Consider the following 24,004-nt stretch of genomic DNA (forward strand, 5'->3'; position numbering starts at 1 on the left):
ACAGACAGGCTTCTGCCCTGCTGGGTCTTGAGTAGCTCATTCCCAGGAAGGCAGAACAATGAATTTCCTTTAGGAGAGGGGTGTTACACCCTCTCCCTTTGGAAATAGGTGTCACAGGCATGGGAGGGATATCCTCCCAGAGCCTCTGGAAATGCTTTCCGGGCACAGATGGTTCCCTCCTTGCATAATCCAGTCTACACGGTTCAGGAGCCCTGAGTCCCTGCTCTGGCATGAAACTGGACAAAGGAAAGGCCCCCCCTGTCCATCACCATCCCAGGGGTGGTGCCCAGAGCTCCTCCAGAGTGTCCCTGGGTTTTGCCATCTTGGATTCCAAGGTGGTGGGGCACTCTGGGAGTATCTGAGTGGCCAGTGCCAGCAGGTGATGTCAGACACCCCTTCTAATAGGTGCTTACCTGGTTAGGTGATCGATACCCAGCTCAGGGCTATTTAGGGCCTCTCCTCTGGGTGTTCCTCCACATCTTTTACTTTATCTTCTACTGACAGATCAACCTCTCACTGCTCCAGGAACTCTACAAAACTGCAACAAAGAAGCTAAGATGACTTCTGCAACATTGTATCATCAGCTCCTGCCAGCAACTGCAACAGTTTCCAGGACTTACATCCTCTGAGGACTGTCTGTCGTTGGCCTGCACCAGAAGAACTGAAGGAATCTCCAGTGGTGTGACGGAGTCCCTTCCCTGCTTCAGCAGGCACCTCTCTGTAGCGACGACCGGTGGCTTGAGTCCCCTCTCCAGATGACAGGCGTAGATCCAGCAGCACGGGTGGTGGACTAACGTGACTCCGACAGTCCCAACTTCCAGCTGCCCAAATTTGGTGGAGGTAAGAGCTTGCCTCTCCACGCAAGACAGTACCCCCGTGCACCACGTGACTTGCAGTTGCCAAGGCCTGTGTGCGACCTTCCAAGAATTTCTTTGTGCACAACACAGCTTAGGACCCCAGCACTCCATCCTGTGACGCACAGCTTCCTGAATGGTTCTCCGGCGGCATGGGAATCCTTTGTGTTGTGCTGCATGGGTGTCTATTTGCACCACCTATGTCCCCGTGCTGTGGGACTTATGTGCATGCTGCCTGGTCTTCTGAGGGCTCTTTGAGTTGCTGTGAGCTCCCTCTGTCTCACCCTCCTGGGTAGAGGCTACCAGGTCCCTCCTGGTCCCAGGCAGGGCCATTTTCCACTAACCAAGAGCTTTGCGTGTGCCAAGGCTTGTTGGCGGAATTCAGTGACGCAAACCAGACTGCATTCATCCATCCAGCATAGGACATCTCCTGCACCAACCAGGAACCCACATCTGTCTTGTTTGGTGTAATAATGACTTTGTCTTCTCACCAGTGGTTCTTCTTTTGCACCTTCTTCTGAGTTAGCAGGGGCTCCTGTACTCCCTGGACTCTTCAGTGCTTCTTGGACTTGGTCTCCTTCTTCCACAGGTCTTCAGGTCCAGGAATCCATTGTTGGTGTCTTGCAGTCTCTTCTAGTACTTGCATTATCTTCTATCACAACTTCTAGTGTGTTTTAGGAAACTTGCTGTGTTTTACTCCTTTTTTCCTGGGCTCTGGTGTGGGGTACATTACTTACATTTGGTTTATTATTACGCTCCAATCGCTCCTCTACACACTACACTTGCTTAGGTGGGAGACTGATTTTCGCATTCCACTATTTTAGTACATGCTTTGTGTTCCCCAGGCCCATGCAATCCATTGTGATTTTCACTATTTGCACTGTTTTCCTACTGTGCACTTACCTGTTTTTGGTTACTAGTGTTTATATTATGTAATTTACTTACTTCCTAAAGGAGTATAGTCTCAAAAGTATTTTGGCATTGTGTGACTAAAATAAAGTAACTTTATTTTTGTAACAATGAGTATTGTCTTTCATGTGTGTAAGTACTGTGTGACTACAATGGTATTGCAAGAGCTATGCATGTCTCCTAGTTCAGCCTTGGCTGCTCTGCATACAGCTACCTCTAGACAGCCTGGCTTTTAGACGCTGACTACATTTCACTAATAATGGATAACCGGACCTCGTATAAGGTGTAAGTACCATTGGTACCCACTACATACCAGGCCAGCCTCCTACAGTGAGGCTTTGAGATTAAAGGTCAACGATTTCCACAATTTACATGTGAAAAAGAGAAACATCTACCACCCCAATGGGCCTTACTAATTCTAGGGGGGGGCACCATTTTAGCTGCGGTAGATCGAAGCAAGCGCTTGAAAGTGTACCATTAAAAAAGGTATTTCTGAAATGTTTGGGACAACATTGTGAAGGGCTTTGTGTGCCATTGTCAGAGTCACCAGATACTCGGGGTCTGTGCACGTTCCCAACACGTCCACCACTGAACAGCTCCAAGTCTCTGATAGATAAATCACAGAGACTGAGAGAGTTCAAGAGGGGAAGAGGGGATTAGGAAGGGAACAGCTGGGAAGGAGACCTGTAGTAAGAAAAAGGTTAGAAAATTATGAAAATTATATCTCCTGAAATCAATATTAGACTATGATTTAAAGCCTAGTCACTCAGAAAACATGAACAATCTAAGAGTTAAGTTTGAAATTACTAAGTTTCAAGATGGCCGGATACCTGTAAAGGAATCAAGATGAATTAAATGAAAACTTTCTTATTCAAGTACTTTCCTTTACATGAGAATCAGAAAAAACATTCTGACTAAATTTTAAACCAGTCATATAAATCTGGTTTTGAGAATGTATACTAGGACCATACAATATTGCATCTAGAAACTCTGGCCTTCTGTGTACTCTTAAAATGTTTCAACACAAATTGCGCATATTGCAGATATATATATATATATATATATATTTATAGTAAACACAATAAAAGGATTGTGCACCATGAATAACACAATATGGATTCAGGAAACAAATCACATAACTTGTCAACTCGAATATTACATAATAAATCTCTTAGAATAGTGGCATGCAATAAACAACATGAAATAAACTCGAGGAGAGAATCGTGCGTCTTGCCGATTCGAGTGTCACCATGTAAAATACCAAGAAATGGTAGCACGCAATGAATATCAAAGTCAAATCATCATTAATCGAATCGCGCATCTTGCCGATTCGTAAAACACGATGTAAATGTCAAGAAATAACAGCTCACAATAAATAACAAGATCAAAGTACAATGAAATGAATCACGCTTCTTTTGCCGATTCTTAAGCCACCATGCCAATGTCAAGAAATAGTAGCATGCATTGAATAACAAAGTCAAACCTTAATGAAACAAATTGCGCGTCTTGCCTATTTGTAAACTACCATATAAATGTCAAGAAATGGTAGCGCGCAAGTAATCTGTTACTCATTTGAGAATTAAACCAAGAATATGAAAATTCTCAATAATGCTGTCGGAACAGTCCAACCACCGTCTTACCGCCTGGAACAATGATCACCAATGAAGGATGAAGGGCAGAAGACTGGAAGATCCAAATAGGCCACCGGGACAGGAGCTCAGGAAGAAGCTGCTGCTCTGCACCGGGACCTCTGAATAGTGAGCACTGGGAGTTGGGCTGGCTCTCTTTTATAGAGTCTTGGCCCAGCCCAGAACCACGCCCAGGCATGTTGCAGGGAAAGTCTCTGGAAGGCCCTGGAAAGGGGCCACACCCTAACACACTCTGAAAACCTGCAGCAATACATTGCAAAGGAACAGTATTTGTAAGCATATTAAAAATATGTTTTCAGGATTGAACTCTGCAATGCAAAAGGTTAAACCACAATATATCAGCACAATGCATAAATTACGTTGTTTTGAGAGTGCTGGGTTTTTGCATTTTTGTCGCCAATAGAGCGCGTACTGCTCTGGTGTTGACAGTACTCCCCTCTCCCAGACGCGCTCTAGGACGTGGTTTGCTTGGATTAAGACGATGAAAGCGTCTCACAAGTACTGGAGCATGAACATCAGATGCGGAAACCCATGAGTTACTTTCAGGACCATAACCTTTCCATGAGATTAAGTACCATAGATTACGCCCTCTCAGTTTAGAATCCAACACTTTCTTGACTTCGTATTCTTCTTCCCCTTGTACTAGAACAGGAGCTGGATGAGGATGGACCTTTTGGACTGCCTTTTTCAAGATGAATCCGTAAGGATCTGGGCAATTGTAGTTTATAGGTCACTGGATTGATTTGCTGAAGGACAGTATAAGGACCTGTGAATTTGGGGTTAAACATGTGCTTCTTCTTGAAGTCTATATGTTTTGTGGAAAGCCACAATTTGTTACCTGGTTGATATTTGCGGTCCCTCACAATGCTTCTTGTCATAATGCCTTTTATATTTTTGTTTGGCTTTTTTTAAATGCTGTTCAATCAGTTTCTGGGTTTGATGTAAATGCTGAATGGTTTCTGACACAGCTGGAGTAAGAGAACTTTCTTGAGGAATTGTGATGGGCAAGGTGTCAGGATGATAGCCAAATAAACCAAAAAAGGGTGTAACGCCAATAGAAGTGTGGAATGAGTTATTATAAGCTAACTCAGCTAACCAGAACATAGATGTCCAAGAATGAAGTGCCTTTTCAGCGTAGGCACGTAGGTATTGTTTCAAAGTCTGATTTAGTCTCTCCGTTTGACCATCTGTTTGAGGATGGTGACTAGTAGATAGCGTAGATGTCACTTGGAGTGTTTTACACCATGTCTTCCAGAAATTGGAGGAAAATTGTGACCCCCGATCGGAGAGGATAACCTTTGGCAGACCATGATAACGAACCACTCTGTTCAGTAAAGTAGTTGCCAATTCACTAGAAGTGGGCAATTTTTTACAGGCGATGAAATTTCCATATTTCGTGAGACCATCTACTACCACCAGAATTACTGAATGCTGTTGAACCACTGGCAGACCGGTAATAAAGCCTAAAGAAATGTGCTCCCATGGACGACTTGGGGTTGGAAGTGGATGTAACAACCCTTTTGGTTTTGAATGACTTGTTTTAATGCGAGCACAAACTTCACAGTTGTTTACCATTGCTTTTATATCTTTTGTTAGGGTAGGCCACCAAAAATAGCGTTGGATCAGTTCAAGGGTTTTAGGAGTACCTGGGTGACCTGCCGTAGGTATAACATGTAACCAATGAAACACTATCTTGCGAAGTTTGGTAGTGGGTACAAACAAACGAGCGTCATGAAAAGGTAAACCTTGCTTGATTTACCTTTTGGGATCTGCTTGGACCCATGTTTCAACAGTGTAAGAGTTGCGAATTTCTTCAAAGAAATCTTCAGTTTTTATGATACATAGAACCTTGTCAGGAGCAATGATAGCTCTGGAGGCTTGAAATGCAGCAACGTGGTAGACTTTTGACGGGACAAGGCGTCAGCCTTGCGATTATCTTTACCAGACGGGAAGGTTACTACAAAATCAAATTCAGCAAAAAAAAGCATCCAGCGTAATTGCCGAGGGGTCAAAAGTCTGGCGGAACTCATGAATTGAAGATTACAATGATCAGTATATACTGTGACAGTGTATTTGGCACCCAACAAATGATGTCTCCATTCTTTAAAGGCGTCACGAATCGCCAGAAGCTCTTTTTCAGCAATGACATAGTTCTGTTCGGCTTCATTCAACTTCCGAGACATATAAGCTACAGGATGAAGTTGACCAGTGTCTTTATTTCGTTGTGATAAGACGGCTCCTATTGCTACATCTGAAGCATGAGCTTCCACTATGAAAGGTTGATTCGCATCAGGATGAGTCAAGACTGGGGCAGTGGAGAAAGCTTCCTTCAAAGTTGAGAAGGCTTGATCAGCTTCTGGGGACCATACAAACTTTTCTTTCTTTCTTAGTAGCTTAGTGATTGGAGCCACTGTCTGGGAGAAATGATTTATGAACCTCCGGTAAAAATTTGCAAACCCCAGGAAACATTGTACATCACGAACAGTCTTTGGGGTGGGCCAATCGGATATGGCTTTTACTTTCTTTTCTGCCATCACCATACCTTGAGGTGTAAGAATAACCCCTAAAAACTCTACTGTGGTAACATGAAACTCACACTTGGTTAGTTTGCAATATAAATGGTGTTTTCGAAGGGCTGCAAGAATTTTCTTGACATGTTGGACATGTTCGTTTTCATTGTCTGAGTAGATCAAAATGTCATCGATGTAGACTATGGCAAATATGTTGAGGTACTCTCTAAGAACGTCATTCAAGAAAAATTGAAATGCTGCTAGAGCATTACACAGACCAAAAGGCATGACGGTGTATTCAAAAAGGCCATATCTTGTCTTGAACGCTGTTTTCCATTTGTCACCCTCTCTCCTTCTGACCAAATGATAAGCACCTCGAAGGTCAAGCTTCGTGTAGATTTTTGCTCTCTGTACTTGTTGTACTTGTTCCAATAAGACCGGAATTAGGGGTAAAGGATATTTATTTATTTATTCTTGATGGTGACTTTGTTCAAATCCCTATAGTCTATGCAAGTTCAAAGTTCTCCATTAGTTTTTAGAACAAAAAACAAAGGCGAAGCTGCAGGAGACTTAGAGGGGCGAATGAAGCCATTCTCCAAAAATTAATTTAGGTATTTTCGTAAATGTTGATTTTCATGTTCTGACAGGGCATATACACGATGGTTGGGAAGTATCGCACCGGGGGCTAGATCAATTTGACAGTCATAAGATCTATGAGGAGGTAGAGTCTCTGCTCCTTTCTCATCAAATACATCTTTGTAAGATGAATACTGTTTGGGCAGCTGAATTTCTTTCTCTGCGGCAGTAGCTATGTAAGAGTTGCAAACTTTTGGTACTTGAATCTTTTGGAGACATTGCTCGTTACATAGCTCAGATGAGAACACGATTTTTCGTTCTGCCCAATTGATCTCCGGATTGTGATGAGTTAACCAAGGCAAGCCGAGGATAATCCCATATTGGGGAGCATGGATCACATCGAGGATGATTTTCTCTTTATGCTTCTTTCTTTGATTCTTATCTTCACAGATCATCGACAAGGGGATAGTCTGAAGAGTTACCGGACCTCCAGTCAAGAGTTTTCCATCGACTGCCTGGATGATTTCCGGGGTCTTCTTTTCAATACATTGGATCCCCCATGCAGGAACCAGCAGAAAGCATTTTAGATGTTAAAGAGCTAAAACCTAGACACCTTAAGGGTTTAAGCTGTTTGGGTCAAACCTTTCATGGGAAAACATACATGTAATTGTTCTACATTCATGTTGACTCGTAATTCATTGCTGTGTGACCTATGTCACACAATTTGCACTTTATGCTTCTAACAATACTATACATCATCTAGTATGTGGATAAATATGACATTGATCTTAGCTCTAGTGACCTTAGTAAGTAAGTAAAAGACTTATAGAGCGCGTAAATGCCTGAAGGCATCTTGGCGCTAGCATCTGATGATTAGCCCAATGTAAACACCTCGCGAGAAAGATGTTGTGCGAAGAGCCAAGTTTTCAGCTGTTTCCTAAATTGTCGTAAATCAGGTGGGTGTGAGAAAGTATCCTCTTTATAGCATGTTTACCCTCATTTTGGCCTGTTTGTCAGTGTTTGTAAGTGTGTTTTAACTGTGTCCCTGTGATCCTGCTAGCCAGGACCCCAGTGCTCATAGTTTGTGGCCTCCTTGTCAGTCTGTTTCACTGTTTTTTTCGTATGCTTAACTGTGTCATTGGAGTCTTGCTAACCAGAACTCCAGTGCTTATGCTTTCTCTGGTTCCAGATTTGTACTTACATACTGGTAACCCAGTCTTTCACTCCAAATTGGCATACTGGACCCCTCTTATAAGTCCCTAGTATATGGTACATAGGTACTCAGGGCATTGGGGTTCCAGGGGATCCTTATGGGTTGCAGCATTTCTTTTGCTACCGATAGGAGCCCATACAAAGGCTTCTACAGGACTGCCATTGCAGCCTGTGTAAAATAGTGCATGCACTTTTTCACAGCCATTTTCACTGCACCAGGTCACTTATAAGTCACCTATATGTCAGGCCTACAGACCCTGAAGGCTGGGTGCAAAGTACCTGTGTGTGAGGGCATCCCTACACTAGCAGAGGTGCCCCCACGTACGAGAACACAATTTTAAGTGTGCACTGTACATAGGTCAATACCTATGCACAGCTTCACAATGGTAACTCCGAATATGGCCATGTAAGGTGTCTAACAACTGGGAATAATACCCCAATACTGATTCCAGTATTGGTTGCACAATCCAATGCACTCTGGGGGCTCCACAGTGGACCCCCAGTACTGCCAAACCAGCCTTCTGAGGTTTTCACTGCAGCCACAGCTGCTGCCATCTCACAGACAGGCTTCTGCCCTGCTGGGTCTTGAGCAGCTCATTCCCAGGAAGGCAGAACAATGAATTTCCTTTAGGAGAGGGGTGTTACACCCTCTCCCTTTGGAAATAGGTGTCACAGGCATGGGAGGGATATCCTCCCAGAGCCTCTGGAAATGCTTTCCGGGCACAGATGGTTCCCTCCTTGCATAATCCAGTCTACACGGTTCAGGAGCCCTGAGTCCCTGCTCTGGCATGAAACTGGACAAAGGAAAGGCCCCCCCTGTCCATCACCATCCCAGGGGTGGTGCCCAGAGCTCCTCCAGAGTGTCCCTGGGTTTTGCCATCTTGGATTCCAAGGTGGTGGGGCACTCTGGGAGTATCTGAGTGGCCAGTGCCAGCAGGTGATGTCAGACACCCCTTCTAATAGGTGCTTACCTGGTTAGGTGATCGATACCCAGCTCAGGGCTATTTAGGGCCTCTCCTCTGGGTGTTCCTCCACATCTTTTACTTTATCTTCTACTGACAGATCAACCTCTCACTGCTCCAGGAACTCTACAAAACTGCAACAAAGAAGCTAAGATGACTTCTGCAACATTGTATCATCAGCTCCTGCCAGCAACTGCAACAGTTTCCAGGACTTACATCCTCTGAGGACTGTCTGTCGTTGGCCTGCACCAGAAGAACTGAAGGAATCTCCAGTGGTGTGACGGAGTCCCTTCCCTGCTTCAGCAGGCACCTCTCTGTAGCGACGACCGGTGGCTTGAGTCCCCTCTCCAGATGACAGGCGTAGATCCAGCAGCACGGGTGGTGGACTAACGTGACTCCGACAGTCCCAACTTCCAGCTGCCCAAATTTGGTGGAGGTAAGAGCTTGCCTCTCCACGCAAGACAGTACCCCCGTGCACCACGTGACTTGCAGTTGCCAAGGCCTGTGTGCGACCTTCCAAGAATTTCTTTGTGCACAACACAGCTTAGGACCCCAGCACTCCATCCTGTGACGCACAGCTTCCTGAATGGTTCTCCGGCGGCATGGGAATCCTTTGTGTTGTGCTGCATGGGTGTCTATTTGCACCACCTATGTCCCCGTGCTGTGGGACTTATGTGCATGCTGCCTGGTCTTCTGAGGGCTCTTTGAGTTGCTGTGAGCTCCCTCTGTCTCACCCTCCTGGGTAGAGGCTACCAGGTCCCTCCTGGTCCCAGGCAGGGCCATTTTCCACTAACCAAGAGCTTTGCGTGTGCCAAGGCTTGTTGGCGGAATTCAGTGACGCAAACCAGACTGCATTCATCCATCCAGCATAGGACATCTCCTGCACCAACCAGGAACCCACATCTGTCTTGTTTGGTGTAATAATGACTTTGTCTTCTCACCAGTGGTTCTTCTTTTGCACCTTCTTCTGAGTTAGCAGGGGCTCCTGTACTCCCTGGACTCTTCAGTGCTTCTTGGACTTGGTCTCCTTCTTCCACAGGTCTTCAGGTCCAGGAATCCATTGTTGGTGTCTTGCAGTCTCTTCTAGTACTTGCATTATCTTCTATCACAACTTCTAGTGTGTTTTAGGAAACTTGCTGTGTTTTACTCCTTTTTTCCTGGGCTCTGGTGTGGGGTACATTACTTACATTTGGTTTATTATTACGCTCCAATCGCTCCTCTACACACTACACTTGCTTAGGTGGGAGACTGATTTTCGCATTCCACTATTTTAGTACATGCTTTGTGTTCCCCAGGCCCATGCAATCCATTGTGATTTTCACTATTTGCACTGTTTTCCTACTGTGCACTTACCTGTTTTTGGTTACTAGTGTTTATATTATGTAATTTACTTACTTCCTAAAGGAGTATAGTCTCAAAAGTATTTTGGCATTGTGTGACTAAAATAAAGTAACTTTATTTTTGTAACAATGAGTATTGTCTTTCATGTGTGTAAGTACTGTGTGACTACAATGGTATTGCAAGAGCTATGCATGTCTCCTAGTTCAGCCTTGGCTGCTCTGCATACAGCTACCTCTAGACAGCCTGGCTTTTAGACGCTGACTACATTTCACTAATAATGGATAACCGGACCTCGTATAAGGTGTAAGTACCATTGGTACCCACTACATACCAGGCCAGCCTCCTACAGTGAGGCTTTGAGATTAAAGGTCAACGATTTCCACAATTTACATGTGAAAAAGAGAAACATCTACCACCCCAATGGGCCTTACTAATTCTAGGGGGGGGCACCATTTTAGCTGCGGTAGATCGAAGCAAGCGCTTGAAAGTGTACCATTAAAAAAGGTATTTCTGAAATGTTTGGGACAACATTGTGAAGGGCTTTGTGTGCCATTGTCAGAGTCACCAGATACTCGGGGTCTGTGCACGTTCCCAACACGTCCACCACTGAACAGCTCCAAGTCTCTGATAGATAAATCACAGAGACTGAGAGAGTTCAAGAGGGGAAGAGGGGATTAGGAAGGGAACAGCTGGGAAGGAGACCTGTAGTAAGAAAAAGGTTAGAAAATTATGAAAATTATATCTCCTGAAATCAATATTAGACTATGATTTAAAGCCTAGTCACTCAGAAAACATGAACAATCTAAGAGTTAAGTTTGAAATTACTAAGTTTCAAGATGGCCGGATACCTGTAAAGGAATCAAGATGAATTAAATGAAAACTTTCTTATTCAAGTACTTTCCTTTACATGAGAATCAGAAAAAACATTCTGACTAAATTTTAAACCAGTCATATAAATCTGGTTTTGAGAATGTATACTAGGACCATACAATATTGCATCTAGAAACTCTGGCCTTCTGTGTACTCTTAAAATGTTTCAACACAAATTGCGCATATTGCAGATATATATATATATATATATATATTTATAGTAAACACAATAAAAGGATTGTGCACCATGAATAACACAATATGGATTCAGGAAACAAATCACATAACTTGTCAACTCGAATATTACATAATAAATCTCTTAGAATAGTGGCATGCAATAAACAACATGAAATAAACTCGAGGAGAGAATCGTGCGTCTTGCCGATTCGAGTGTCACCATGTAAAATACCAAGAAATGGTAGCACGCAATGAATATCAAAGTCAAATCATCATTAATCGAATCGCGCATCTTGCCGATTCGTAAAACACGATGTAAATGTCAAGAAATAACAGCTCACAATAAATAACAAGATCAAAGTACAATGAAATGAATCACGCTTCTTTTGCCGATTCTTAAGCCACCATGCCAATGTCAAGAAATAGTAGCATGCATTGAATAACAAAGTCAAACCTTAATGAAACAAATTGCGCGTCTTGCCTATTTGTAAACTACCATATAAATGTCAAGAAATGGTAGCGCGCAAGTAATCTGTTACTCATTTGAGAATTAAACCAAGAATATGAAAATTCTCAATAATGCTGTCGGAACAGTCCAACCACCGTCTTACCGCCTGGAACAATGATCACCAATGAAGGATGAAGGGCAGAAGACTGGAAGATCCAAATAGGCCACCGGGACAGGAGCTCAGGAAGAAGCTGCTGCTCTGCACGGGACCTCTGAATAGTGAGCACTGGGAGTTGGGCTGGCTCTCTTTTATAGAGTCTTGGCCCAGCCCAGAACCACGCCCAGGCATGTTGCAGGGAAAGTCTCTGGAAGGCCCTGGAAAGGGGCCACACCCTAACACACTCTGAAAACCTGCAGCAATACATTGCAAAGGAACAGTATTTGTAAGCATATTAAAAATATGTTTTCAGGATTGAACTCTGCAATGCAAAAGGTTAAACCACAATATATCAGCACAATGCATAAATTACGTTGTTTTGAGAGTGCTGGGTTTTTGCATTTTTGTCGCCAATAGAGCGCGTACTGCTCTGGTGTTGACAGTACTCCCCTCTCCCAGACGCGCTCTAGGACGTGGTTTGCTTGGATTAAGACGATGAAAGCGTCTCACAAGTACTGGAGCATGAACATCAGATGCGGAAACCCATGAGTTACTTTCAGGACCATAACCTTTCCATGAGATTAAGTACCATAGATTACGCCCTCTCAGTTTAGAATCCAACACTTTCTTGACTTCGTATTCTTCTTCCCCTTGTACTAGAACAGGAGCTGGATGAGGATGGACCTTTTGGACTGCCTTTTTCAAGATGAATCCGTAAGGATCTGGGCAATTGTAGTTTATAGGTCACTGGATTGATTTGCTGAAGGACAGTATAAGGACCTGTGAATTTGGGGTTAAACATGTGCTTCTTCTTGAAGTCTATATGTTTTGTGGAAAGCCACAATTTGTTACCTGGTTGATATTTGCGGTCCCTCACAATGCTTCTTGTCATAATGCCTTTTATATTTTTGTTTGGCTTTTTTTAAATGCTGTTCAATCAGTTTCTGGGTTTGATGTAAATGCTGAATGGTTTCTGACACAGCTGGAGTAAGAGAACTTTCTTGAGGAATTGTGATGGGCAAGGTGTCAGGATGATAGCCAAATAAACCAAAAAAGGGTGTAACGCCAATAGAAGTGTGGAATGAGTTATTATAAGCTAACTCAGCTAACCAGAACATAGATGTCCAAGAATGAAGTGCCTTTTCAGCGTAGGCACGTAGGTATTGTTTCAAAGTCTGATTTAGTCTCTCCGTTTGACCATCTGTTTGAGGATGGTGACTAGTAGATAGCGTAGATGTCACTTGGAGTGTTTTACACCATGTCTTCCAGAAATTGGAGGAAAATTGTGACCCCCGATCGGAGAGGATAACCTTTGGCAGACCATGATAACGAACCACTCTGTTCAGTAAAGTAGTTGCCAATTCACTAGAAGTGGGCAATTTTTTACAGGCGATGAAATTTCCATATTTCGTGAGACCATCTACTACCACCAGAATTACTGAATGCTGTTGAACCACTGGCAGACCGGTAATAAAGCCTAAAGAAATGTGCTCCCATGGACGACTTGGGGTTGGAAGTGGATGTAACAACCCTTTTGGTTTTGAATGACTTGTTTTAATGCGAGCACAAACTTCACAGTTGTTTACCATTGCTTTTATATCTTTTGTTAGGGTAGGCCACCAAAAATAGCGTTGGATCAGTTCAAGGGTTTTAGGAGTACCTGGGTGACCTGCCGTAGGTATAACATGTAACCAATGAAACACTATCTTGCGAAGTTTGGTAGTGGGTACAAACAAACGAGCGTCATGAAAAGGTAAACCTTGCTTGATTTACCTTTTGGGATCTGCTTGGACCCATGTTTCAACAGTGTAAGAGTTGCGAATTTCTTCAAAGAAATCTTCAGTTTTTATGATACATAGAACCTTGTCAGGAGCAATGATAGCTCTGGAGGCTTGAAATGCAGCAACGTGGTAGACTTTTGACGGGACAAGGCGTCAGCCTTGCGATTATCTTTACCAGACGGGAAGGTTACTACAAAATCAAATTCAGCAAAAAAAAGCATCCAGCGTAATTGCCGAGGGGTCAAAAGTCTGGCGGAACTCATGAATTGAAGATTACAATGATCAGTATATACTGTGACAGTGTATTTGGCACCCAACAAATGATGTCTCCATTCTTTAAAGGCGTCACGAATCGCCAGAAGCTCTTTTTCAGCAATGACATAGTTCTGTTCGGCTTCATTCAACTTCCGAGACATATAAGCTACAGGATGAAGTTGACCAGTGTCTTTATTTCGTTGTGATAAGACGGCTCCTATTGCTACATCTGAAGCATCAGCTTCCACTATGAAAGGTTGATTCGCATCAGGATGAGTCAAGACTGGGGCAGTGGAGAAAGCTTCCTTCAAAGTTGAGAAGGCTTGATCAGCTTCTGGGGACCATACAAACTTTTCTTTCTTTCTTAGTAGCTTAGTGATTGGAGCCACTGTCTGGGAGAAATGATTTATGAACCTCCGGTAAAAATTTGCAAACCCCAGGAAACATTGTACATCACGAACAGTCTTTGGGGTGGGCCAATCGGATATGGCTTTTACTTTCTTTTCTGCCATCACCATACCTTGAGGTGTAAGAATAACCCCTAAAAACTCTACTGTGGTAACATGAAACTCACACTTGGTTAGTTTGCAATATAAATGGTGTTTTCGAAGGGCTGCAAGAATTTTCTTGACATGTTGGACATGTTCGTTTTCATTGTCTGAGTAGATCAAAATGTCATCGATGTAGACTATGGCAAATATGTTGAGGTACTCTCTAAGAACGTCATTCAAGAAAAATTGAAATGCTGCTAGAGCATTACACAGACCAAAAGGCATGACGGTGTATTCAAAAAGGCCATATCTTGTCTTGAACGCTGTTTTCCATTTGTCACCCTCTCTCCTTCTGACCAAATGATAAGCACCTCGAAGGTCAAGCTTCGTGTAGATTTTTGCTCTCTGTACTTGTTCCAATAAGACCGGAATTAGGGGTAAAGGATATTTATTCTTGATGGTGACTTTGTTCAAATCCCTATAGTCTATGCAAGTTCAAAGTTCTCCATTAGTTTTTAGAACAAAAAACAAAGGCGAAGCTGCAGGAGACTTAGAGGGGCGAATGAAGCCATTCTCCAAAAATTAATTTAGGTATTTTCGTAAATGTTGATTTTCATGTTCTGACAGGGCATATACACGACGGTTGGGAAGTATCGCACCGGGGGCTAGATCAATTTGACAGTCATAAGATCTATGAGGAGGTAGAGTCTCTGCTCCTTTCTCATCAAATACATCTTTGTAAGATGAATACTGTTTGGGCAGCTGAATTTCTTTCTCTGCGGCAGTAGCTATGTAAGAGTTGCAAACTTTTGGTACTTGAATCTTTTGGAGACATTGCTCGTTACATAGCTCAGATGAGAACACGATTTTTCGTTCTGCCCAATTGATCTCCGGATTGTGATGAGTTAACCAAGGCAAGCCGAGGATAATCCCATATTGGGGAGCATGGATCACATCGAGGATGATTTTCTCTTTATGCTTCTTTCTTTGATTCTTATCTTCACAGATCATCGACAAGGGGATAGTCTGAAGAGTTACCGGACCTCCAGTCAAGAGTTTTCCATCGACTGCCTGGATGATTTCCGGGGTCTTCTTTTCAATACATTGGATCCCCCATGCATGAACCAATTGGACATCAACAAAGTTCCCAGTAGCCCCAGAATCGACTAGAGCTTTTTTTAAATAGATCTTTTTCTTGACCTGAACTCTTATTTCCAGTTTAAGATGTCTAGATTGTGAAGGGTCCACGGTGACACCCAAGAGCAACCCTTCTCTGCATCTTGGGTGTTTTCGATTTCCAACTCGACTGGTGCATTGGCTGCGACCTTCTGAACTGGACCTTGCTTGTTCTTTGGTTTGATTGGACAATCTTTTGCAAAATGAGCTTTTCGCCCACAATAAAGACATTGTCCATTTTTTCTGCGTAGGTCCTTTTCATCTTTGGTCAAAGGTCTTCTGATGGTTCCAATTTCCATCGGTTCCGGCGTTCTTTCTTTCGGAGTTCTTGAGTCCCTGTTATCATGAACGCGTCATGAATATTTTTCAATCTTTTTGCGCGTTCCTTTACGTTCTGCTAAACGATGATCAAGTCTCAAGACAAGATTTATTAATTCTTGACAGTCTGTAGGTTGTGGGTCGATTTGCGCTAAGATGTCTTTTAGTTCCTCTTTGAGTCCCTTGTAAAACAAGACCGCTTGTTTTTCTTCAGGCCAGGATGTCTCGGCAACCAGCCGGTTAAAGTTGGCTAAATACGACACTAGGTCTTGATTCCCTTGGTGTAAATCTAATAATTCACGATCTGGTGACTGTGTTACAGTTCTACGATCAAAAACTCTCTCAAATTCACGAACAAAATTTCTCCAGTTGTACAACAAGGGACTATTTTTATGCACAAGAGGAATTGCCCAAGTAGCTGCATCCCCAGACTGATATGATAACAAGAAAGCTACTTTGGACTGGGCATCGGGGAAAGTATTTGGTCTGCATGTGAAGTGTAGTTCCACTTGAACCAGGAAAGATTGCGCTTTCAAAGGGTCACTGAGAAACGTTCTGGGGGAGCTAAAGGAATTGCAGCAGGAACATTTAGGGAAATCGGATTACTTCCAGAAGCCTGAGAAGAAGTACCTGGCCAAGACACACCTGTGGGACTTTGTTCCTTTTTCTCTACCTTATCTTGCAACTGACTCACTCTCTCTGCTAAGCTAGTTGTCAATTCTTTGGATGATACCACCCCTGCTTGGAGCTGTTTGACTTACTCATCTAGCGTGGCCATGCTGAGAATATACACAAGCCAGGGGGATAATAATTTGTGGGCACACTATTCTGTCAGAGTCACCAGATCCTCGGGGTCTGTGCACGTTCCCAACACGGCCACCACTGAACAGCTCCAAAACTCTGATAGATAAATCACAGAGACTGAGAGAGTTCAAGAGGGGAAGAGGAGATTAGGAAGGGAACAGCTGGGAAGGAGACCTGTAGTAAGAAAAAGGTTAGAACACACGATATGAAAATTATATCTCCTGAAATCAATACTAGACTATGATTCTAAGCATAGTCACTCTGAAAACATGAACAATCTAAGAGTTAAGTTTAAAATGACTAAGTTTCAAGATGTCCGGATACCTGTAAGGGAATGAAGATGAATTAAATGAAAACTTTCTTATTCAAGTACTTTCCTTTACATGAGAATCAGAAAAAACATTCTGACTAAATTTTAAACCAGTCATATAAATCCGGTTTTGAGAATGTATACTAGGACCATACAATATTGCATCTAGAAACTCTGGCCCTCTGTGTACTCTTAAAATGTTTCAACACAAATTGCGCATATTGCAGATATATATATATATATAGTAAACACCATAAAAGGATTGTGCACCATGAATAACACAATATGGATTCAGGAAACAAATCACATTACTTGTCAACTCGAATATTACATAATAAGTATCTTGGAATAGTGGCATACAATAAACAACATGAAATAAACTCGAGGAGAGAATCGTCCGTCTTGCCGATTCGAGTGTCACCATGTAAAATACCAAGAAATAGTGGCACGCAATGAATATCAAAGTCAAATCATCATTAATCGAATCGCGCGTCTTGCCGATTCATAAAACACGATGTAAATGTCAAGAAATAACAGCTCACAATAAATAACAAGATCAAAGTACAATGAGATGAATCGCGCTTCTTTTTCCGATTATTAAGCCACCATGTAAATGTCAAGAAATGGTAGCGCGCAATGAACAACAAAGTTAAATCCTCATGAAACGAGTTGCGCGTCTTACCAATTCGTAAAACATCATGTAAATGTCAAGAAATAGTAGCGCGCAATGGACAACAATGTTTAAACAACATAAAACGAATTGTGCGTCTTGGCGATTCTTAAGCCACCATGCCAATGTCAAGAAGTGGTAGCACGCAATGAATAACAAAGTCAAACCTTTATGAAACAAATCGCGCATCTTGCCTATTTGTAAACTACCATATAAATGTCAAGAAATGGTAGCGCGCAAGTAATCTGTTACTCATTTAAGAATTAAACCAAGAATATGAAAATTCTCAATTACGGTGTTGGAACAGTCCAACCACCGTCTTACCGCCTGGAACAATGATTACCAATGAAGGATGAAGGGCAGAAGACTGGAAAATCCAAATAGGCCGCCGGGACAGGAGCTCAGGAAGAAGCTGCTGCTCTGCACCGGGACCTCTGAATAGTGAGCACTGGGAGTTGGGCTGGCTCTCTTTTATAGAGTCTTGGCCCAGCCCAGAACCACGTCCAGGCATGTTGCAGGGAAAGTCTCTGGAAGGCCCTGGAAAGGGGCCTCACCCTAACACACTCTGAAAACCTGCAGCAATACATTGCAAAGGAACAGTATTTGTAAGCATATTAAAAATAAGTTTTCAGGATTGAACTCTGCAATGCAAAAGGTTAAACCACAACATATCAGCACAATGCATAAATTACGTTGTTTGGAGAGTCTGGAGTTTACTCAACAGACGTTGTTTGAATGCCCACATAAAGAGCATTGCAGTTGTCAATCCTAGTGATGACTAGGGCAATGACAGCTGATTTTTGGAGCTCTGCAGGGATGAAAAGAAAGATCTTCTTATAAATTCTCAACAAGAAGGAGCAGGATGGAGTGACCTGATTTTTTTGGTCAGGAAAAAAATAGTTTTTTATCACCTCAGTTCTTAAGTTTTTTTACTGGAGAGGAAAACAGGCCAAGATTTTGTGGCCACCAAGAGGCAGTACAGAAGGCTATGTCATTGCCTTAGAAGTACCTAAGTCTTATCTGAGTTTAATTTGAGGCAATTATCCTTCATACAGAAAAAATTTGCTCCATACAGTTGTTGAACTATTTGGCCACCTCTTTGACATCACACAAGACTGAGATTACAACCTGTTTGTCATCAGCATGGGAAATCACAGGCAGTCCACAGGAGCGGATCAGGTTCATCACTAGAGTAGCATAAATATTGAAGAGAGTGGGGCTTAATGAAGATCCCTGGGGGATCACAGGGAAGAGAGAAAGGCTGTGATATAAAGTCGCCTAGAAACCACTTGCTCTCTATCAGTTAAGAATGAGCTTAAAAGGGAAAGGGCAGAGTCTCTGATGCCAATGGACTCCAGCCGGTCGATTGACAGCGAGTGGTTGACGCTATTGAATGCAGTCGATAAGTCTAAAACAATCAGAACCGCCTTTCCAATCTTGTCAACTATGGACTTGATCTCTTCCAGAGCAGCCACTAGGGCTGATTCACTACAATAGTTAGACCTAAAGCCATACTGAAAGCAGTCTAGGGCAGTGGTTCCCAACCTTTTGACTTCTGTGGAACCCCACCTTATCATTACTGGAACCTGGAGACCCCCACTAATTCATTATTGGAATCTGGGGTCCCCCACTGAGTCATTATTGAAAGCTGGGGAACTAATCTGGTAATATTATTTAATTTTCTAAGGAGTTGCGGACCCCCTGAGGAGGCTTTGCGGACCCCCAAGGGTCCCTGGACCGCAGGTTGGGAACCACTGGTCTAGGAGACGGTGTTTGTCATGAAAAGCATGAAATCAGCATTCATGGCCTTTTCAGGAATCTTGGCCAGGAAAGAAGACATGAGATGGGCCGATCTACCCATTTTTAGTTTGCATGCAGCATTAATTTGACACCTACAGTCAACTCTCTTACAAGCTTGTCATTGTTTTCACCAACCCACAACCATTTCAATACTGTCACTTTCACTTACTCTGCATGACATGTGACTTACAATATACTGAAAAAAACAAATGATTCTGCCCTCAGCTAGCTTTTGCAACTGACTTTGTGTGCCTACACACAAGAACTTCACAACCCAAATGTAACTTTAAAAAGGGCCGGCTATTGTTTTCACAAATGCTAGATAAAAAATTTAAGTGATCTACTTTTCCAATGTTCTATATTTTATGTTTTGTTCCCCAATCTCACTATTTTATTTTAAGGAATTTAGGCCCATATGTATTAAAGCATTTTCCCCATAGAACCTGGAAAACTGGTAAAACCCTTTTTATTCATTTCTCCCTTAGAGACACATGTAGTAGCTTTAGGTTCACAAAAAGCGGTTGAAATCTGCACACCAACTTTTCAGAATTCAAACTGCTTTTGCACACCGACCTATGCACAAACAGGCATTTCGGGCTGGACTGTTCCTATGGGGAACAGTGTCAAGACTGATTTGCATATGGCTGAGTCTAAACTGGAATGGCATGTCAAGCAAAAAAACTGATGGATTAAACCCAGATCTGTGACTGGGGGTGAATGTTTGATTTGTTCTGCATTCTGTCCATCATCTGTTGTTTTTGCATTAACCGGGTGGGTGAGTCATAGGGGAAAATGGAGATTGTGTGTGATAGAATGGCGCTACTCAGTTTAGAATCAGAAAACTGACGCTAAGCGCCATTCTATCTACACACAGCCCCCATAGACATGACTCCTGTCTTAGAGAAGACAAAAGTCATGCCCTCCAGCCCAATGGCCATGCCCAGTGGACAAATGTCCCCTGGTCATGGCCATTGGGCACAGTGGCATGTAGGGGGGCCTAAGTTAGGCCCCCTTATTGCACTTTGAAATAAAAAAGGTGTCCTCCAGGTGTGGGTATGGGTGGATGGGGGTAGGGAAGGGCACCTCTGGGCTTTTTCCATGGTTTCTGATCATGGAAAAAGGCCCACAGGTCCCCTGACGCCTGCCCATACCCAGGCGTTAAATAATGGTGACAAGCAGGCTTAGCTTCATTATTTAAGGCCCTCCTCCTCCCATGCATGAATTCAGCACAGGAAGGAAAATATGGTGCTAGGGACATTGCATGGGGTTTTTGCCCAGGAGCACCTACCTTGCATCTCACTGACACAAGGTAGTTTTCCGCAAGCAAAAACCAACGCAAACTCCATAACTTTAGCACTAGACGTGTGTAGCGCCAAAGTATAAATATGGAGTTAGGTTTGCGCTGAATAAGTGTAAAAAGAATTACGCTAATTTGGTGCAAACAGAGTATAAATGTGGGTCTTAATGTCAGGTTGCAGTTTTCATCCTCCAGTGATCGCAATTTTCATCCTCCAGCAACTAGCTACAACCACGGGGATTGCCGCATGCAAGGGACAACAGACCATCACCCCTAGGATTGCTTTCCAAAATGGATATCTTTTTTGTATGGAAGCCCAAGCTCCTTAAAAAACTGGAGGAATATAGAAAAAAAAGGTGTTCATTTGGGAAAAACATTAGTAAGAGCAGTCAGTTGTCCTGTGGGAACCATAGAGTGCAGAAATTCACAGAAAAAACAAAGGTTAAAGCGAAGCTATAGTTAGGTATGGTAATAATATTTTACTTTACATTATGCAATACACACATTCAATGAGAAAAACGAAGGTTAAAGTAGCATTATAGTTAGGTGAAAATATCAGTTAAAGCCTAAGATTTCAAACTAAAAAACTACTGAAATTCACCATTTACAGTTAGCTGAAGTAGCTTTAACATCACTTTAACTTTTGTTTTATCCAATGGATATATATATATATATATATATGATATAGCTAGAGGGAGAGAGAGAGAGAGAGAGCAGAGAGCACTTATGGTGCACTGCACAGCCTGATTGTCTTGCAGTAGGTTCTACACCTGGTCCCTTTACATTACTCATGTTTTTCAGTACATACATGTGACATGACAGCTGTAACTCTAAAGTTGAAATCTCTGGTAGTTTGCAGACCTGGAAACCCACACGTCTGTCACCTTTTTACCATATAGACAAGAACACAATGTGGAGGTAAATAAGGATTGCAATCGTAAAATGTAACACAGAATTGTCACAAGCATATGAGCACACTGACTCTTAATCAGTACCTTTTTCACCCATCAGATCCATGAAGAAAGGAGACACTGGCCGCCCGGACAACTCTTCTGAGTGAGAGACTAGGGCGTTTCGCACAGCATCATATCCATTCAGCACAACAAACGGCATGTGCCCCACCCACAGTGTGTACACGTTTCCATAAGTCTTAGCCAACTGCAATCAGAAAAAATAAGTTATTAGGAATATAAATCTTTTAGAAGGAAACTTGAACATTCCTTTGTCTTATCACACAACTCCATATAATCAGGGACAAAGTACCCCCATCCTTGTCTTATGTTATATCCTGTGGAGCTTGTAATACAGCGGACGGGATATCCATCTGCCAAGGTCTAAATCAGGTCCTTAGTGATTTTCCCAGAGTCACAGGATGTTGAGCCGACACCAAGACTCAAACCTGGTTCCCCGGCTCCAAAGTCAGCAGCTCTGTCCGTTACGTTCGATCCTCTAACATCTTACTCTATTAGCATTAAAGAGGTTTCCTAGCAGCTTTCTGCATACAGATTGCAAAGTAGGGCATGTGCACAGTATGTGCTAAAAAGATTCTTCCGACCCCTGACACAGCCTGCATGAGGGCGAGCTTGGTTCTGGGGTCCATGGTGGTGAGACATCCTTCGTTCGTGGCAGGCCGAATCTTAGCAGTAAGAATATGGATTTGTAAAAACCTTTGATAGTTCTAAAAAGATAGCTCTGTGGAGTTAACGATTTGTATGTGTTGATGCACAGCCACAAAAACGTACGCTTCTGAAAGCATTCCTTATCTTGCACCCACAATAATAGCTTTTTTTGTTTATTCATTGTGAGTTTAAATCATTGTGGGGTAAGTGTGCTTCCCGAACATGTAGCGAGTCCAACTCTTCTAAGGCCTCACTTCTCACATGAGCCCAACAGTTTGTTTGACCTATCCTGAATCTCTTTCCAAGTTAGCTCTTTTAGTGTATTCGTGGCCCATCTTAAACATGACAGGTCCTTGGGAGGCGTGCTTTGCAGGACTACCCTTTGCTTTGTAGCCTGAACTCTAAGCAAATGTGTGCAGGTGACGTATTCTGTGGGAGATGGGAAATGAGGTAGAAGGCTTTGCTGTGGCCTTGTTTAGAAGTAGGCTTAGCTTTCTCAAAAAGGCTACTGATCCATAGGATAGCGCAGGGATCAGTTTTGCTCTAATTGCTGCCAGCATTGGTTTCCAAGTTGGCATGGGGAATTTACTGTGCAGTTTGATGAGTGAAGTAAGGCAAGGCTTTAGTGTATTTAGATGGAGCCTGGAAGAATGGTGCTCATGCAGCCAAACCCCAAGATATTTGTAGCTGGAACTCTTTTCTACTGGTGAAACTTTGGGCAGCCATCTTGAGGTCAGGCGGTCCAGATAGTAGAGAAAAAGCACAATAAGACAGCCATATCAGTGTTAGGGCAGTTGTCACTATATCCAAATGTCCATTGAGGGCGCTGGTCTGTTCCCCAGGGAACAAAATCACTTGCATTGCTGCTAAGATGGCCTGTGAGATAGTGCCACCCCCCTCCCACCCTGCGAGTGAACGGGGTACGCATCCTGTGACAAGAAGCGCAGTAGAATGACCTCTGAACATTGCTCTGCCTCTTTTCCCATTATCAGTTTGGCCCTCTAGCACTTCTGGACCAATACTCTGATATGAGCGGACAGTTCCAAGGTATTTGGGGAATAGTTCTTGTCCGGTCACTTCCTGTCACACAGGCTTCTGATCTCATCTGATCTATAACATGTAAAGTCCAGAGTGTGCGGTGCTACCTATGCAGGAGAGTGTACACTGCATCCCTGTCAATGTGGTTGTTAGTTCTTAGAATGGGTTCTCCCCACATTTCGGCAATTGGTGGCATTTAAACTTGCACTCTTCTTTTTGTGCACTGAGTAGCTGTGATGCTGTAAGTGATTACAAAAATGTCTTGTGTTGTCCAAATTCCCTGGTTGCCCATGCTTTAATGGAAGGCATAGAAATCAGTGGTGTACTGGAACCTCTTTGTTTCACGGACAGGCTCTGTTCATGTCCTCAAAGGACAAACATGCCCACTATAAACACGTCTCTCAGTCAGAATTTTTTTATTCTACCCGGCCTCAAAAATCGCTCTCCAAAGGGTTGGTGAAGAATCTGCATTTCTAAAGGGGGTGAATGGCGGGGGATGTGACATGTGCCCCTTCTTCAAATACACTCCATGCCAGACTTTTACCCATGACCTGTGAAAGGAAGTGAATCTGGCCTCAATGAGGTTTTGGGATCTATGGTACTCCCCCCAGTATGTGGGTGGCAAGGTTCTGGTTGATAACGCACCAGGTGTCCATCTCATCCTGAAGCCACTCTATCAACTAGCAGAGCTGGGAAACCTGAAAATGCCACAGATAGAGGATCACAGCCCACCCTGTCTCATGTGTTTGGCACATTGTGTCAAGTTTATCCTTGTTCCTT

At 43.0% G+C, this 24,004-nt stretch overlaps 1 protein-coding gene across 2 annotated transcripts in view; it reads right to left on the reverse strand.

Annotated features, from left to right (window-relative positions):
• Window positions 1-24,004, reverse strand: part of LOC138266549 (cytochrome P450 2J2-like) — an 87,669-nt gene that overhangs the window by 43,829 nt on the left and 19,836 nt on the right. For both annotated transcript variants that reach the window (XM_069215403.1, XM_069215402.1), the window contains exon 2: window positions 21,563-21,725. In XM_069215403.1, coding sequence (XP_069071504.1) covers window positions 21,563-21,725 — 163 coding nt within the window. The remainder of the gene's footprint in view (window positions 1-21,562; window positions 21,726-24,004) is intronic.

This window comes from Pleurodeles waltl, chromosome 11, assembly GCF_031143425.1.
Source record: "Pleurodeles waltl isolate 20211129_DDA chromosome 11, aPleWal1.hap1.20221129, whole genome shotgun sequence".
NCBI classification, from domain to species: Eukaryota; Metazoa; Chordata; class Amphibia; order Caudata; family Salamandridae; genus Pleurodeles; species Pleurodeles waltl.